We start from the raw sequence: 19,808 nt of genomic DNA, 5'->3' as shown, positions 1-19,808 counted from the left end.
ATGTCACCACCTTCCACTTTTCTTGCTTGACCAATAACTCTATTTCCCTCTTTACAGGCGGCTTTTTATGTGATCGCTTTAGCGACACTCTTGTTGAAATTTTGTACCACTTGCCGCCATCTGTTATAGGAGCCAACCCCCAAATATATTAAAGAGGAATACTGGTGGGTCTCTAATGATCTAAACCAAGATCTTACTTGCAAGATGCGCACTCATATTGTACAATGTATAGTTGAAATTTCAATTTGCTTCTCCAAGGCACTTCACACTGAATGTTTTCATCCTGGGACACCTTTGGAGCTGCTGAAAGGATTATTCAAGGTTTTCAAGTCACTGCAAGTTTTTCACCATTCGAAAATTGATGATTAAGTACTAAAAGAGGAAATACGTAACCGCTATTGAGAGTTTGATTTGAAGTATAATGTATGTTTTTCTCTTTTCCAGTTATCTATCAAGAGGAATACTAATAACAGACAAATCAATCAAGGAATCAACAACTCAACAAGTAAGAATTTATTTTCATTCTTTATTGTAACTGTTTAAGGGGAACCATGATATGTTGGTGTCGGGCAATGAGAATAAGGGTCATAGATGCAATGGGTGTAGCATGATATGTCGGTGTCGGGCAATGAAGATAAGGGTCATACATGCAATGTGTGTAGCATGATATGTCGGTGTCTGGCATTGAAGATTCGGATCATAGATGCAATGGGTGTAGCATGATATGTCGGTGTCTGGCATTGAAGATTCGGGTCATAGATGCAATGGATGTAGCATATGTCGGTGTCTTTATTCAGATCAAAAACAAGATGAAATGAATAGAGTTTAATGAGTATTAAGTAGAAATAATACCAGTATAAATTTTGGCTAAAAACATTATTTCATTGGATTTGTAGTTTGTACGGAAATTCACATTTTAATAGCAATTTTTGGTCTAATATGCACTTACAAGATCGTGCATAATTTTAGAACCATATATCGGGGGTGGGGGTCAATTTAACCCCCTTAAGGACGTTCCACAGTTATGTTTGTGCGCATTATGATCTGCGCATAGTTTACACTCTGCGCGCTGACGTCACAATGGATGAACAGGTGATTAATTAGCTGCGGGTATGAGCTAATTTTTCTCATCTTCTGCACTTTAACTGCAGATCCGATGTGTTATTTCATGAAGCTAAAAAATTGAATTATTCCATGGACCATTCAAAAAAAATTATCTACAATTTCAAAATAGTTTACTCTGCAGTGCTGCCAAGAATCACGAATATTACCCCGAGTTTGAATAAATGGTAGAGTGGTTTTGATTTTTTCTTCACATAGATACAAAGCATTCGGCGCATTTTTGGTGTTTTAAAAAGCACATTTGCTATAATAAAAATGCTGATAGTTTAAAAACAAGCACATGAACCCCTATTTTTTAATGTTTGTACCTCTTAGGTATACCTTCCTCTACAACTCTGCAAATTTTGGTGAAAATGACATGGATTTTGAATAAAGTGCAGCATTTATTGTACGTTTGTCGTTTGTTACTGAAATTTCACATTTTTTAGATTGGGATTTTGTTATCTTTTACGTCATTTTGAAGAACTGACAGTGCTGTTAAACTTAAAATTGCAAACAAATAGCACTATGAATAGATTCTCCATTCTAACGATACAATTATTAACTCTCTTGCGAAATTTGATGACTTTTTCACGTATTTTGACTGAGTAATATAGAATTAAACTCATTGTAGTAATCTTGGACGGTCTAAAAATGCCAAATTCTTTTGAATGCGCAATTCTTAAGAACATCAATTTGGGTGAACTTTGAAGCTCTATAGCAAAAAATCAAGCACATGGACCTATGATAATTTTTGCATATTTCGAGTATTAAGGTTCTAAAGTATCTATGTGCAAAGTTTGGTGAAAATGACATGGATTTCACTTTAACTGTGGAACGTCCTTAAGTTCTTGTCCGCTGATTGCATGATGGCTACACATATTTGCCTTTGGCCTTTAACTCACTTTAAATAGCTACTTGTTAAATGCTAATTGGGGGGGATATTCATGTTGACATTTCTTACAAATATAAATAAGAAAATGCCTCAAAATAATTAATTTCCTATGTATTTTATACTCTTTTTGTATTTGTTTTCATATATTTAGATCACATTTCTCACTGTACCACCGTGTGATGAGAAAGATCAACCTGTTCATGTGATTGAAGTAGGGTATGCAGCATGTGCCGCTCCACCCAATCTTTGTAAGTTCTAATCTTTATCATTCTTGGTTCATAGGGTGCATGTGCCACTCCACATAATCTTTGTAAGTTCTAATCATTATCATTCTTGGTTCATAGGGTGCATGTATTGCTGCACCCAATCTTTGTAAGTTAAGCTCTTTGTCTTTCAATTATATTTCCAAATGAAGCTCATGGATACATGTATGTTGTAGGTATTGTTTTTTTTTTTTATATCATGCAGTACAATAAAGCCTAGGTCGTATTGCAGAATTACAAATTGAATTTTCAATTATCTTTTCCATATGTTTACATGTATTGTGTACTAATGAGATGTAGTTTTGTCACCGTCAAGACTTTTGTCAAGAAGTGTCGATGATAAAGTAATCAAATATTGACTGTGCATGAGGATGACTGTAAATTATCATTCCCGAGGTGCGTTTTATACCTGCCCTTCTATCACTCCAAAGCCTTGGCCCAGGGGTGATAGAAGGGCGGGTATGAAAAGCACCAAGGGAGTGATTATATTCACTGTCATCCGAATAGAGCAGTCCATATTTGTTTTTTTTTATAACTCATCAATTATTACACAACTCTATCCCCAGTCTATTAAATTTCAGGACCACTAGTGTATTAATGTCAATTTGATTTGCTAAATTTCTTTAAGTTGTAATTTAAACGAGCTGATCCCGGGGCTGCTCTGCTGTTGGCCATGCCAGGACAACCGATAAATCTAGTTGGCAAGCCAGCCAGCACGCAGTTGGCTGCGCGTACAGTCATGACCGAGTAGCAGCAGCACAGCCAGCTACATGCGCAGCCAGTTAGCTCGAGCCAGCTACATGCATGCGTTGAAACACAACTTGTGATCCCGCCCCTCAGTGGTTGCAAGTACTATCAGAGGGTTTAATTGAAGAAATGTACAGTAAGTCCAACCCCTGAGACGATGATAGACAGAATAGCACTGCGTTACATGATGCAGTTTTGACCAATCAGAGATAAAAATCTTAATATGAGGTATATAATGCCTTTTGATGGCTGATTTGATGTTCCGGTATTGACAGACTATATGACCTCGACAAGAATCAAAATAGAATAAAATATATTAGTTTATTTACAGTCACCAAACAATATTTTTTATTGTGTGGCTTCTGTGTTACTGTAAAAAACTTAATAATGAACAAATAATCTTACATTAGAAAGCAATAGACTGACATATTTACTTAAAATGCATTACATACAAACTGATATCATGTAAATTTGTGCATTTGTCATTGATTAAATAAATTGATTGATTTGAAAAGCTGCTGAATAGCATAACTTCCCCCTATGCAGGATATTTCATACTGTCTAATCAACCACTAGCTAAAAAATCACAGATATAGATCCAGTCATTTTTAAAAATTTACTATGAGTATTGTTCTTACAAGGTCATTATGAAACTTTGTGTTTAAGAATGGATCTCATCTGACACCCCAATTTCAAATTCCAAGCTACTTTCACTCGCCCCCCCCCCCATCCCCGATATCAACAAGGAATGGTTATCCTTAAGTAAACAACCACACACTCTCCCAGATAATCCACCTTCCCCCAAGGAGAAGTGACCTTCATACATGTAAGGCTTGGCAGAGAGAGAGAGGGAGTTAACTGGGGGTGATTTTTTAAAACTTATTGTTATTTCGGCAATTGTGGGTCATTTTGCATCGTTCAAAATTTCAGTTCGATCTCCATCTAAATTTTGAATCGTTTTTAGACATGCTAATGTCCTAAAACAAATAGAATACAAATTTTTTCTTTCAAGATTACTGTCAGCCAGGAAGCTCTGAAGAGTTTGTTTATACTAATACGTAATAAGGACAGCTGCGATCCCCACTCCATGCCGTTCATCAGCCTGATGTGGTGGCATGTACAGTGTTTTATCGGCTCTTATCAGCAGCTACAGTCACTAAATCGACCCCACCCCAGTTTAAACGAGAGAAATGAAACTTTCTCAAAAACTGAAAGTGGGGTGTCAATACCCCACTTGAGCTCCCATTGACTAACACGCAAGGCATTATCAGCAGTCAGATGAACCCCACCCCAGTTTAAACGAGAGAAATGAAGCTCTCCCAAAATCTGAAATTGGGGTGTCAATACCCCACTTGAGCTCCCATTGACTAACACGCAAGGCATTATCAGCAGTCAGATGAACCCCACCCCAGTTTAAACGAGAGAAATGAAGCTCTCCCAAAATCTGAAATTGGGGTTTCAAATACCCCACCTGAGCTCCCATTGACACAACACGCAAGGCAATGGAGTTCCTGTGTTATAAGCTGGTGGGGTATTTTTTAAACACAGGATTCACGTAATGGTGGCCCTTTGTGCGTAAATGACATTTGTGCAATATTTTTTTTCCATAGATATTGTGCACCTGACTGCTAAAGCCAACAATAATGATGTATCAGCAAAGGATGACTTGCACCATACAGTACAAACATTCTTTCAGTTTGCATCAAAAGGTAAATTTTTCATTTTTCCTCATTTATATTTATGAAATTAAGTAGCCAGAAAGGCATTGATTTTAACATGTAGTACAGTTTTATATTGATATCAATGATGACATGGTTATGTTTAGTCTAATTATCTACACCTCCACTACCCATGTTCTTTATTTTGCATCACAATAAATTGTCATTTCGTGTTAAGATGAAATAAAGATATAAAAGATGCATGGGAAGCTGTTTTTGCTCCAATGCAATCTGTATTAAATTGTATCACCATTCATAATATTACCAACAATATCAAATATACTTTACATCCAGATGATGTCTATTGGTGCTCAATTGGTACTGGTACAGATCTTAGCCTAACATTCAGTTATTGTCTCACTTTCAGAATCTGGACCTTCAGTAGATAATGCTAAACCAAAGATCCTTTGGTCAGTGTTTTTCACTCAAGAAGACGTGACTGGAGTTGAAGATGAAGTTCTTAGAGCTACAATGCCTGGTAATGTGTATGTTACAGCAGGAGCTGGAGGATCAATTGGATTTGATCATGCTGTATCACAGGTACCAAGTAATAAAGACTAGCATCAGAGAATTTCTTTAATTGTTCAACTGCCCCATATTATCAGATATTGCCACATGTGTCCTCTTTCTTTTTTCTTTGACCACTCTCATATCATTATGTAATATTAATTGCAGCATGATGCCTGAAACAGTGCATCATTTTTTCAAAATGATTTTAAGAATTATCATTTGCTTATACCCCATGTCATATTATAGTATCCAAATTAAGACAGGATTTATCAGTTGTGACCATTCATGTATGTATTGAAGATGTTAATAATTCAAATACATTTCAAACCTTTGTTTTATTAGGCAAAGGAGATCTTTGATAAGTTGTGTCCTGGAGAAGAATTTCTTCCAGCTGCTCCTGATCCAGATGATCTTGTATTTGAAGACCCTAATAATGAGCATACATCCCAGGTGCGCTAGTGTCATTTCTATTCAAATTTTAGTACAATGTTCTCTTTACATTTAAATAAAATTTAATGTTTCCATTATTTTTATTTATGCCTCTGCCCACCATAGGTGGTTGCTGTAGGCATTTTATGTTGTCATCTGTCTGTCCCATTTTTGTCTCGCCCACTGGAGATGAAGGCGAGACTTATGCATCCAAATGGCGTCTGTCTGTCGTGAAAGTTTTGTGATACATAACTTGGCAACTGCTGGTCCAATGGCAACCAGACTTGGATATTAGATACATGAGGGGTACCATCTTGTTTTGGTGCTGTCAGAGGTCACGTTGCAAGGTGAAAGGTCATTTGAGGTCATGTGCTGATGTTTATTTGCAAGACTTTACAACAAAAAAAATCACTTTGCAATCATTGCTCGCTTTTCAACTAAACTTGGGTCATAGAGGTCAAATGTTAAAGTTAATCTGTGAGACAGTTGTGGCAAATATTATAAAGTCAAGGTCAATCAAAGGCAGACAATTAACAATTAAGTTTACCTGCACAACTTTTTTTTTGTAAAATCAAACTAGGAATATTCTTTTGGAAATCTTGTTATGTAGCCACAGGTGGGTAAGATACAATCTGGCTACAGGTAATACTTTGTTCTTGTTGTATAAGGCGAGGCGTCAAAAGCCCAAATGCGTTCCAACGCGTGCATAGCCATTGTTCCTTAATGAGAGTGTGCAAAGGAGTTCCAAGAGATTAGTACGAAGTACCGTTATATTCTACATTAAAGCTAATTTGCATAATCCGTACACGCTGGGGAACGGGGCAATTATTATCCCGATCGCTATTGGCTAATCCGCCGGAGCGTCGCACGAGAATACACTGAATAGTGCAAGTTCACATACACATACACACACACACACACACACAGCGCGCTAGCGTACACTTCACATAAAATGAGGTCAGTGTTCGGCGTGCACGTCGGATCAACATTTGCAGCGAAGCTTTGCAGCAAATGCAGCGCGTGAGGTGCGGGCGGATCTACGAGAGGGGGAATAGGGGTTGCTTAGGGTAAGCTTCCTGTACAAAGTACCAATTAAAAAAAAAAAAATCCGTGTTTACGAGAGTCGCGCAAGCAAAATGGTGGCGGATCAGGACATGCTTTTAAATTGTTTTGAGGGGCGAACGACTGAAAATATATTTTGTATACCTTTCGTTATGAACTCCCGTTCTCCATGACGAAATATAATTGACGAAAGGAAAGTAAAACAGAATAGAAGTCACAAACATCTCAGAATAGTGTGCGATCTATCAGGACATGTTTTAAAATTGTTTTTAGGTGTCAACAAGTTAAAATATATTTGATATACCTTTCGTTGTGATCCCTTGTTCTCCGTTAAGAAATATTAAATACGTCTTTTCTCGACGATGTTGGAAACGTAAATAAAACAGAATAGAAGTCACAAATATCTCAGATGGGTGTGCGATCTATCACAACATCATGTTTTAAAGTTGTTTTTAGGGGTCAACAAGTTAAAATAGATTTGATATACCTTTCGTTATGATCCCCTGTTCTCCGTAAAGAAATATTAAAGATGCATTTTCTCGACAAAGTTGGAAACGTAGATAAAACAAAATAGAAGTTGGTAGCATCTCATATTTATTGGTGATACATATTTTTCGAGGGGTCAACAAGTTAAAATATATTTGATATACCTTTCGTTTTGATCCCTTGTTGTCCGTTAAGAAATATTAAATACGTCTTTTCTCGACGATGTTGGAAACATAAATAAAACAGAATAGAAGTCACAAACATCTCAGAATAGTGAGCGATCTATCATGACATGTTTTAAAATTGTTGTAGGTGTCAACAAGTTAAAATATATTTTATATACCTTTCGTTGTGATCCCTTGTTCTCCGTTAAGAAATATTAAATACGTCTTTTCTCGACGATGTTGGAAAGGTAAATAAAACAGAATAGAAGTCACAAACATCTCAGATGGGTGTGCGATCTATCACAACATGTTTTAAAGTTGTTTTTAGGGGTCAACAAGTTAAAATAGATTTGATTCTGAAATGTCAATACTGTGAAAGTAAATGCACTTCATTAAATGTGGACATCAGCAGGGTGGTCTCCATTAAAAGGATTTTTTTTTGCCCTGTCGATGTGTACCTCTCGATGTAAGGAGGCGATCGGAGCTGCACCCCTTCCCTATTGTCAGTGAGAAAGGAAGAAAGTGATTACTCGAGATGGAGGGGAAAAAGAGGAAGAGGATCTGTAATGGGAGGATGCACCCCTTCTCTATTGTCAGTGAGAAAGGAAGAAAGTGATTACTCGAGATGGAGGGGGAAAAAGAGGAAGAGGATCTGCAATGGGAGGAAGAAACATAATAGAACGGTAGGGCCGGAAGGAGAGGTTGGCCATATAAAATTATGAAAACATTCAGGTCACTGTATCAAAATCAAGTTCAAGTTTATTTAATACAGGATATAGATGCTAATCTACAAAATCCCCAAAAGAGAGAAAATAGTTGATATAAGGTTAAGAATTCAGACTATAGAACGGAATACCAGTTACAAACACAAAATAGGCTATGCACAAGCACTTCCGCCCGTATGCAATACTTTAATGAGGGTCTTCATCCGTCCAATGACATGCAAAAAGTACAAAATTTCCCTTTATGTACTTCTCTTCATTTTGTGGGTACCATTTTAATCCTTTTTCCCCAGTGATTAATTGATTACAGTGATTAATTTTTATTATGTCACAATAAACCTAATTATGGCAATTTATGCCCCCTTAAGAAATAGTGTTTAAGGCCCGGCCTATCTCTACACACAGACTTCGCACAGTTCGGTCAAGGCGGTACCAAACGGCCGGTGCCAAATATACGGAAATTGTGAGGAGCGCTTTTCCTATGAAAGGAATTGATATGCATTATTAGGGCTTAAAACTTGACCGAAAAGGTTATCACCCCAAATTTGAGAATATGGACCCATGTTTAAGGCCAATATCTAAAAATTGGGGGCATGAACCCATGTATCTAAAAGCAAGTATCTAAAAATTGGGGCCATGCATGTTTAGGGATTTTCCAGCATAAAACCATACCCCGTGTTTAGAGATTTCTTCCAAAAGAGCGACCCATTTCAGCGGCACATCCCCGTATACCTTATTTCGTAAGTACCCCCCCCCCCCCCCCTGGCTCTAAATGTAATCAAAATTTTCTGAACTCTAAGATATTTGACTTGCACGTAATGAATTTCCTCGTAATTTTTCTCTTATGGCTCGACTGTATTGATCTTTTATTTTCACTTTGCCGAAACCATAATAAGACTTGAAAATGTGTAGATTATCTAGTACTAGTATCTTAAAGTCAGATCCGACTTGGAGAGAAGCGATTATCACATAAAGGGTCGTAATCAGTCATGCATTAAAGTTTTATATCTACCGGTATTAGAAATATGTATTTGTACCCGACTTTGTTACATTTCTCTTAATGCTGGCTTCCAATCGTAAATTTTGTGAGTGGAATTGTTTTGCACAAGTCCGGCTGCCTCCGACTGCACAAGCGTTGACCCCCGTTGACTACCGGTAGATCCACGGCCAACCGTCGCGACGCGTCGTCTCGACTCTACTGGGTACTGGAGAAGTACCAGGCCAGGGTCGAGTCACTTGTACAAGAGCAAGTTCTGCATTTGCCTGACTTTTGAAAAAGCCTCTATTTTGAGGCTCGGGTTGTGGAGTATGGATTTTCGTTTATTTGGTTCTCTGGTTATTTTATCATTTTTTTCTTTTACGGGCATTATAATTATTCCCTTCTACTACCACAGTGCGCCCCCCAAATATATCACTTTGGGGGGAAAGACTTACATGTTATGGAAGCCATTAAAATCAACTTTCATATGACACCAAAAAGTTGAAATACTATCACGTTTGAGCGAACACTGCCTACTGAAACAAAGGGTATGAAAATTATGCTGGGCTGGAATTAGCCTTCCATTTTTTGTCAGTTTTTGAGGGGCAAATCATTTGGCTTTGCCTTTGGAACTTGCAATGTTAAGGGCATTGTGATAAATTATTGATCAACCAGTTAGGAATGTTCAAGCAAGTTTCATAAATTATTAAATTGAACAAAAATTACACATCTTGGGCAACATTATCATGTGGCTCTCAGCAATGTGTTCATTGGAGTCAGGAAAATAGGGGGTGAGATTGGACGTAAGTGGGAGAAGTAGGTTGATGGAAAAATGGTCAACAGAACATTTTAGCCCCCCTCCCTCTCTCTCGCCCTCCCCTTCTGTTGAGTGACTGATTTTTATTGTCATGTACGCGTGAAGTCCAGAGCAGAATGTTAATTTAATTATAATGATAATTGGGGCATCAACTTTTTCCTATCAACAATTTATCAATAAATCAACTATTTCAATGGGCAATGTAATCAATCAAACATTCAGTCTTTCAATAAAGTATTTTATAAATTATAATCAAGTAAATTTCTTGGTAATCATTTAATAAAAAGAAAGAAAAAAAATGACTATCAGCCACCGGTCACTTCAGTGGCAAATAAGTTTTGAATAGGCTACCATCCAGGAAGTGAGAGGGGTCTGGGAAATTGAGGGGGGGGTGGAGATACATAAGAATTTTATTTGTAAAATGACAAAAAGATGATGAATGCCCTTTCAACCAAGTCTTACCATATCTCGCCCTCTCGCTTGTAACAGGTACCATCACATTACTCCGACTCACAAAACACACTGCTTAGGTCTACAAGATGAATAGGCTACACTAAATTTACAATTCCTGTTCACTCAACCATCATTCTTACAAGTTTCAAAAATCATATTTGTTGGGAAAATCCACCATAAGTGTTACCTTCCCCTTAAAAATCCCAAACTTAGGATTTTTTTTAAGAAGTCACCATGCAATCAAATTTTGCCTCATTGTGATGTCAACCATACGATAAATAAGACATAAGGAGAAAAATTCGTCCATAATTGACATCGTATACAATTATGTTACCTGGTTATTGATCATTCGTTCTCTGTATATGAGGTTCATGGGTCGAATCTCGAACCAACTGAAGAGAGTTGCAGCTCCGTAATTAGCTTGAAGTAGAAGTTCGCCTTGGTGAGAAACACTCATGAAACTGTTCAGTCTAGGACCTACCTTTAATTTTCAAATGAAATTCAATCTCGACAAACATGCCCCTTCCCCCACGCCATAATCATAATCATTGTAATCATCAAAACTAGGATTATTATCATAATTAATCTCGGCACCTTCATCACTGTCATTATCACCGTCATCATCATAAAACATTAATCATCACCGCGGGCGGCGGAGCAGAGGATATATCCTTTGTTCATAGGGTGCATCATTATTGTCCCCCACAGCGAAATATTATCCTCTGATCATCACTATTATTGCTACCATAATCACCAATCTTGTCGTAATAAATATTCTCGTGATCAATTACGATCATTATTACCATCATCATTATATCAACATTATAATTATTATTATCACCATTCTTGTCATTGCCATCATCGTTGGGATTACAATCATAATCATCACCATTATCATAATCAGCCATCATTACCTTTCTTTTCGATATCATCATCACGATCATAATGTCTTGTTTTTTTTATTCACACATCATTATGTTTATAAATTAAAAAACAAAAAAATGTTATTATCATCATTATTACCACTGCTTTCATCCTCATCCTCCTTATCCTTCTTCATTAACACCAACATCATTATTACCATCACCATTATATCATCCTCGATCATCATTCCGTTTTCACAAACGCTGACTACTTGTAGTAGTTCCGTGATTGTATGTACAATGTGGTTTGGGATGATTCATTGGGGTCAAGAAAGCACAATTAGAGATTATCAGAGATCGTTGCGTAACTTCAGTTGAAACGGATTCTTCCTATTGTTAGTTGTTAATTGTAATGTTCACACCTTCTTTGTTCGCAACACGTGCGAGAAGGTGTAGTTAATAGAACCCATTCAAGTCGCTCCGGGGCATTCACTTCAAAGCTTCAAAGGGAAGAGTTATCTTTCCTAAAACGAAGTAACTCAAGTGCATTGGGGTCTTGAGAATAATTTAAACAAATTCTTGACCAATACGAACTACTCAAAGAACGAATAACAAAGGAGATTGAGTACTGAACATGACTGGGAAATGGGAATGGATGAGGATTTCAATAAGTTGTATGCATAAATACGAATGCTAGTACCCATGATGAGCATTGGAGGACGCAGGGGGGGGGGGCACAGTCGGTCCATGCCCCCCATTTGAGAAGCAAAATAAAAATTTGTAATGTAAAAATGCAAGTCAATCTTCATCATTTCATAATTTCAAATCAATACTCGTTTCATCATTTTGAGTTATTTTAAGAAATATACAATTAATTTGCTCAGCCATTTCATGATATTAAGAGAAGTCATAACAAATATTGAATAATGAACATTGCTTTATCCAAGTTTCCATCCTCATGATTTTGCGTTCCTAATGCCTCGGTCATAATTTTTATTTGCTCTACGGCGGCCGTATGGTGAGTCGGAAACACCTGTTTTATCCATTTTTATTCAGACCACGTGTTTGTAGCTTTTACACAAAGAAAATGTTAAAACGGTCGTTTTTGACTCGCCGTACGGCCGTCATAGAGCAAAAATGACCGCGGTAAGGTCAGGGAATGTTGCAGGAGTTCACCCCCCCCCTCCACTTAGATTAAAAAATTTGCTTGTAATTTTTTTTTGTTATGAAAAGACCTAATGGGGGGGGGGGCGAAAACCTCTGTCAAATTTTCATTCAACTCGAACTCTACCTTTCAAAAATCCTGCGTACGCTACTGCAAAAGCTAGAGCTATTAGAGCTATATACGTAGCGTAAAGATAATTTTGTTTCATAGCGGCAAAGCTCTGCCTCAAGTACCTTGTATTGTGTATGCTTGCGCGCACATGGTATCTGTAAAACTGATATTAAGCGTGCGGGTATACAGCAAGAACGATACGGAGTCGTGACTAAACTTTTCTGAGGACTAATTCAGAGGAATCTCGTACCAGTGACAATGCGGCCGTATTTGTCAGCGCTTTTGGAATTATTAGGCATGGTTGTAATCACATCTTCAGGAGCGAACAGAGCTCTGCAAGCTGATTCAGTGGGTCCAGCGCCTGTAGACGTTGTGCGCGGTCGCCGCGGTTGATCGAATGCTTTGACGGATCGCATTTTACTTCCGCTGGTAGCCAAAACAAAATTTATTTTCCTGTCCATCTTTGTCAGGAATTAACGGGAATTATATACATATTTTTTGAAGCTCACATCATCAGGTACTACATACCTTGGTCACATTTGCTCTAGGGCGGCCGTACGGCGAGTCGAATACAGCCGTTTTATTCATTTTTATACAAACCACATTATGTAGCTCGTACATAAAATGTTAAAACGGCTGTTATCGATTCGCCGTACGGCCGCCGTATGGCAAATGTGACCAAGGTATAAGCATGAATAAGCGATTCGCCGGAGCAAAATATTTGCGTCCAGGTTCTTGTCCCTTTGAATACTTGTCACGCCAACCAATTAATTACGGCACACATCGTCATTCATTATACTAGTAGTTGCACCCTCACAACATTTCACGGCAAACAATTGAGGTAAGGAACTTCTCTACACGCGCCAATAAATTCCTCTAGGCTTGCCAGCCCAATGCCCGCGAACAATAGAAGTGCCAGAACGTGACTGCACGGGCTCGTTATGTCACTCCGCGATGATCGCAGGGGTGCTCTATTGATATGCAAATTCAACCTCATTAACTTGCATGAAAAGTAATGAGGGCGTGCAAACGCGTTTGCACACCCCTCCCGGATATTGACGTCCCGCCTAACTAAAGAACCATTTAACAGATCAACTATCCAAGTATGCATATAGGAAAATAATAATAATCTGATTTATTTTTGGAGTGTAAAGGTCAAAGGTCAGAGAGGTTATTACATACCCATAATTACTTTGTTCTAATCATAGCTAAATTACTATTTGAAATGAAATCAAACTAGTCTGATACATGCATATGGAAGTAGTAATCTGAGTAGATTTTAGGGTCACAAGTTCAAAGGTTATGAAAGTTTTTTTGTATTTATGTGTTTTATTGGGTCAACACGAACCAAGTATAAACAAAAATAACAAATCAAACATAATTAAACTATTTAAAAATGATCATAACATCATTAGAACAAAAAAAAAAAAACATAAATGATAATAATAATAAAAAAAAAAAAGCAGAAAGTTTTATGCAATGGCACAGACATTATATTTAACACAAATTTGATGGCAAGTATTTGTATGCTTGTACACAGCTAACGGGATACATGTACGTACAATGATAAAGGTTATGAAAGTTGTTACATAACCCAAAATATCTTCTTCTTGTAATCTTGCTTTTATATGCGAGAGAGGATGATTTGAGTACATTTTGGGATCACGAGGTCTAAGGTCACAGAGTTCATTATTTGAAACTGTTAGTATGTAGTACATGTATATTCTTTGTCTGACATCAGCATCAATTTTTATTATGTGCAGTCGTGAATGGACACTGGGAAAGATGTAAATTGCTCTCCTACATCTTGTTACATTGTGTCATGATTAACTTTTGGTGTAAGGATAAGGTACAGAGATGAATATTATAGTACAGTCTCTTTTTTTCCCCCTCTCCAAAGGTCTATAAGGACCTTCTCAGAAAAACATTGCAATTCATTATCCCAACCATCTTTACCCACTAGTCTTGCAATCTTTCACAGATTCTGAGATATAAATCTACCAAAAACATGGATGGTTGCACATGTTGGAGCATGAATATGCAAATGAGACTGTAAACTTCTCTCATTTGTAATCAGGTTTTATATTTGTATCAGTGAGCCACTGACCACAGTGCATGGATGAGCTTTGCAGCTTATTTATTTGTGTTCATTCTAGCATTGGTCAGGGGCTCAGGGCCCAAAGATGGTTAAGTCATCATTCTCATGAATTGTGACATTTTAATAGAATAACGGATGTGTCCTTTATGATAAACAGATTTCATTAGATTTTTGTGCTTGTTTCACTATTATGCCAAATGATATCACTACACTATCCTAAACCCCTCAAAAAAAAAGTTTGGAAATCTGAGGTTGGCCATTAATTTTTCCCCGACTCCCAATTTTACACAATGCATATTTGATATCATTCAAAAGATTAATTCTCTTTAAACTGATGCCATGCTTGTTATAATCATGCCATCACGAAAAGAGCAGGATTCAAAAGTGTATGATGAGGTCTGAATTGAAAAGCTGCAAAACAAACAGAAATAGTCATGAAGGGTCAATAAAGAACATGAACATTCTTTTGTCTGTGTCAATAGAGATGAACATCCATTCAAATAAAGCCCCTGCTTCTTCATTTTTGATGTTTTGTTGTGGTTTATGTAGTGATGATCCTTTGAGATAACATGGTTTGAGTCGTAGTTAGAAATACCCTTGCATGTTTGTTTGTTACTGTATGTGTTTGCTTGTGCAGAGATGTGTTTGATTTCATGTTAATGTTGATAGTAAGGTGCATGAAAACAAAAGAAACAGCTGAGAAACTCACTCATCATCACAGAAAAAAAGAACAGTGACTTTCAATATTGTGTCCTTTTGCAACTTTAGAATTTTGACCTTGCCCCACATTTCAAAGTTAATTTCAAAGTTAGATTTCCAAACTTATTTGAGGAGCGTATGGAAACATTTCTTACTTTGATATTGTCTTGTTATGGTTGTTTGAGCATAATTACATGAAGAACAAAGAAGAAAATTGTGAAAACAATTGGGGAAAATGAATTATTCCTGATAAAATAAATTATTAATTTGTTTGGGGGAATCCATTTGTTTATAATCTATATTTCTCTGTGTTCTCATTCATTGGAAGGCTGGTTTTGAGGTAAACAGTGCAACTGTTAATGATGAGACTCTGGGGTCAAGAAAGGAGACAAGGACTTCAGAAGAGATCAAAAATGGAACATCAGAAGAGAACGAAATGGGAACATCGGATGAGAACGAAATGGGAACATCGGAAGAGAACGAAATGGGAACATCGGAAGAGAACAAAATGGGAACATCGGAAGAGAATGAGGTGAGAACTTTGAAAGAGAACGAAATGGGAACATCAGAAGAGAACGAATTGGGAGCTTCGAAAGAGAACGAAATGGGAACATCAGAAGAGAACAAGAGGAGAATGTCAGAAGAAAACGAGATGGGAACGTCGGAAGAGGAGGTTACAGCGTCGTCAGTGGAGACAAAAATATCAGAAGATGAGAAGATAAGAACATCAGAAGAGCAGACTGTAATGTCAGAAGAGAGAAAATGGCAGGAAAAATAACATTTGAACTTCACATTCTTGCTGTACTGGGTTTATAGAAGTTCCCTCTCCCCTATTATCTTGGTAGTTGAACATATGTTCAGGGGAAGTGGGCATATACCTATGAACAGACAACATCAGAATTAAGTATCTTAATTTATTTAAATCTAATTCATTAAGTGAAATATAAAATCGTCAATTTTTCTGTTTAGATTATCTATGTAGGATTCTGATTGAGAGCTTTATTTAAAGAATTAGAGCAAAAATTAGGATTTCACATATTAATAACGCATGAATAAGCATAATCAACTTAGAGCAATTACATGAAAAAAAATGTACATTTACAATTTTGTCAGTTTGAGGCAGGAATATAGCCAAAATAGCCTGATGTAGTTAGGGTTGAACTGTTGTAATTGATTTAATAATGAAGAAGCAATTAATTGAAATAACAATGCATTACATGTTTCATGATATGTAGTAATTGAATCAATCATGTGAGCAAATGAAAAAAAACCCTCTTAAGAATGTTGCAGATCGTATTTGTTGTTCATACTTGTATCACTGTTTACAAGTGCCATGATTTATAGTTTTTCAAGTAATTTTTTATATTTTCTATTATGCTTTAGTTTTCTTTAATCATTTCAATGAAATTTTGATGTCCTCATAGCGAGCCTCTGGTTATATTCTTCTTGTATGTATGTGGCTAATGTTAACTTAACCTTTAAAGAGCTGAGTGAAAATGCATCTTCCACTGCTCTTCACGTTAAATCTGACATATAACCCTAAAACCGCCGGGGAGATTGGGTTGAATCAACCCCCTCTCCCCCCTTTCCCATTTTCCATAATACCCCCGTCACACTTATTCGGAATCAGCAGGAATCGAGCAGAACCAGCCGGAATGAAGAACTTTCAAAATTCGTGCCACATTCGGGAGGGAATTTGAAATTTTCACTACTTTTGCAAAAATGTCGTTCGAATACTTAAAACGTCCTTCGATCCCGCCTTGAATGATTCTTGCACATTCCGGGTGTATTGACTGTCGAATACAGTCGGAACACGGGAAGAATATTAAGAATGCTCTTAGAATGTGGTAAGAATATTTAGAATGCAGTCAGAGAGCAGTCAGAATGCACTTCGAATGTCGTTCGATATTTCTCCACTTCGAATGCACTTCGAAAGTTTTGAACATGAGCAAAACATTCGGGCCGGTCACAAGAATGGACCCGAATGTCTGGAATGCACTCAGAATGTAGTCAGAATTTTTAAATGCGCTTCGAATATCCAGGAATGTACCAAGAAATTCCATTCCGACGGCATTCCGCCTCTAGTGTGACGGGGGTTTAACCATTCGCTTGAAATTTTCCGACCATGCCGCTCACTAACTTTTACTTTAAAGTCTTGCGCATCTTTTGAGACCAAATTTACAATGTCCGGGTATGCGGTTGAAAAATCATGCAACATTATGTAAGTGCATACATGTCAGACCAAAAATTACTCCAAAACTTGATTTTTTTGTACAAAGCCAATGTAAATTAATTATTATTATTTTATTGATAAAGATATTATTTTTACTTTCAAAAGCTGAAATTGTTTACCATAAATGTATTGATACATGTAAAAGGCTCTGCTATAAATTTGGTGAAAAAAAAGAATACAATAGGTCAATAAACTAGCATTCAAGGAGCTTTTTATAGTGAAATAGAGCAATAAGTATGGTTTCCGCGTAAAATAGCATGATTAATTCAAATTAAAACATTTTGGAAGAATTAACCATACAGCCTTGTAGATTACATCCCACACTATTTATGCCAATTTTCACAGCGTTCACGCTATCGGCAGCTGAGATCTCAAGGTGGGTTGACTCAACTCCCCCTCCCCCCCCCCCCCCCCCCAACCACGACCAGTTAACACCTATAAAAGCCCTGCCTGGTTAGAGTTAAATCTATCTGAAACTCATTTGTAAGGCCTATGGCACACAGGAGTTCTTGATTTTTACTTGGAAATAAAATTATTTTGCTGAAAACTCAAGTATAAATGTATATATCGTACTGAAGTTTTCTTAAGTATTTACAAGTCAACACATGGAATTATCATTTGTTAATTAAATATATTTACAAAGTAATCAATTTTTGTCTTGCCCACCAGAGGTGAAGGCGAGACTTAGGGATCCAAATGTCGTCTGTCCGTCACAAACCTAATGACACATAACTCCACAACCGTTAGTCGCTTTTCAACCAAACTTGGATAGTAGATGGACTTAGGGGACTTGCATGTTATGCTGCAGTGGGAGGTCACATGGTAAGGTCAAGGGTTATTTTCAGGTCAACATTAAAGTTTACATGCAGGTCAACGTTAAAGTTTACATGCAAGACTCTCTTATGACACCTAACTCCGCAACTGTAAGTCGCTTTTCAACAAAACTTGGATGGTAGATGTACTTAGGCGACCTGCATGTTATGGTGCAGTCGGAGGTCACATGGTATTAAGGTCAAAGGTCATTTTCAGGTCAATGTTAAAGTTTACATGCAAGACTCTTATGACACCTACATGTAACTCCACAACTGTAAGTCGCTTTTCAACAAAACTTGGATGGTAGATTTACTTAGTCGACCTGCATGTTATGCTGCAGTCGGAGGTCACATGGTATTAAGGTCAAAGGTCATTTTTAGGTCAACGTTAAAGTTTACGTGCAAAGGTCTTATGACAAGTGTTATTCCATCCCAGTCATTTCACAATGAAGTTTCGATACAATTCTGTTGCATGCCCTCGCAAATCACGATATTTCTGGTTATTTTCATAAGTGGGCGAGACACAAAATCGCTTTTGCCTTGTTTGTGGTAAAAAAAAAAATGTAATTGACAATTTGTCCCAGAATTTATTTTGTTTTTAAGTTGAGTATTTTATAGCTATTCAATGCCTATTACTCTTACATGTAATTGTTCCTGAATCTATTACTATTATATTTGTACTTTTTCTCTTTCGTTCTTTCTTTCTTCTTTCACTGCGCCTTGGGCACTCTGCCGAGTGGATTTGGCGCATTACAAATCACATATATTATTACGATTCCAAAACTGCTATCAAATCTGATAACAGTACAGCGTGTCCCCCAAAAAATGTCCCTCTGACATAGGGCTGAATTCCAAAATGTGTTTGTATTCTTAATCAAATTTACAGTAGAAAGCTGATTTCATAATCTAACTTCTATGAAAATTCCAAGTTTGCAACACTGCTGTATTGTCTTTAACATATCAACATTCACTTCTACTATCCAGGATCTGAGCAGGGACATTTATATCCAGGCTCATCAAATCATAAACTTGTGCATATGCAGAAGGGTAAATACATGTAACCATCAAATTTTTTTTTTTTTTTAATGATTGATAGGGGATCCATGAACGCACCAACTTGAAAGAAAATATGAATGCATTCTTGATTTCATTCCTTTTTCATTTTTAAGGTAATGGGCTCTAGTTAATTGAATGAGTACAATAAGCTGAACAATGAAGGGCAAACCACAAATATATCACACTTTGCGAAAGCGAACATATTTGTGGAAATAGACTTTTTTTTTCATTAAAAAACGTACAGTGAATTAACTTGAGCCCATTAACTTAAAAATGAAAAAGGAATGAAATCAAGAATGCATTATTGTTGGAATTAGGCATGACATGTTGTCTATCACTGTGCATCTCCCATTATCAAACTTGAAATTAACTGTCAAGTACTGACGTTGTTGCCCTTGTGATTTGATGAGCCTGGTTAGATCATG

At 37.0% G+C, this 19,808-nt stretch overlaps 1 protein-coding gene across 1 annotated transcript; it reads left to right on the top strand.

Annotated features, from left to right (window-relative positions):
- Positions 1-421: 421 nt before the first annotated feature.
- LOC129257989 (rab proteins geranylgeranyltransferase component A 1-like) lies at positions 422-18,067 on the top strand. Its single transcript, XM_064096119.1, has 6 exons — positions 422-505; positions 2,148-2,244; positions 4,617-4,715; positions 5,092-5,264; positions 5,577-5,684; positions 15,611-18,067. Exons 1-6 carry the CDS (start codon positions 422-424, stop codon positions 16,058-16,060), a joined length of 1,011 nt encoding a protein of 336 aa, XP_063952189.1. The 3' UTR covers positions 16,061-18,067.
- Positions 18,068-19,808: the final 1,741 nt, after the last annotated feature.

Source organism: Lytechinus pictus, chromosome 3, assembly GCF_037042905.1.
Source record: "Lytechinus pictus isolate F3 Inbred chromosome 3, Lp3.0, whole genome shotgun sequence".
NCBI classification, from domain to species: Eukaryota; Metazoa; Echinodermata; class Echinoidea; order Temnopleuroida; family Toxopneustidae; genus Lytechinus; species Lytechinus pictus.
The sequence above is the reverse complement of the archived record's forward strand: the minus strand, read 5'-3'. Positions and strand labels throughout refer to the sequence as shown.

Excerpts from the sequence above, each read along its gene's own strand:
- LOC129257989 (XM_064096119.1), top strand. The coding sequence starts at position 422 with ATGTATGTTTTTCTCTTTTCCAGTTATCTATCAAGAGGAATACTAATA. Across the intron at positions 2,245-4,616 it reads TGCCGCTCCACCCAATCTTT|ATATTGTGCACCTGACTGCT; the intron begins GTAAGTTCTAAT and ends TTTTTTCCATAG. Across the intron at positions 4,716-5,091 it reads CTTTCAGTTTGCATCAAAAG|AATCTGGACCTTCAGTAGAT; the intron begins GTAAATTTTTCA and ends TCTCACTTTCAG.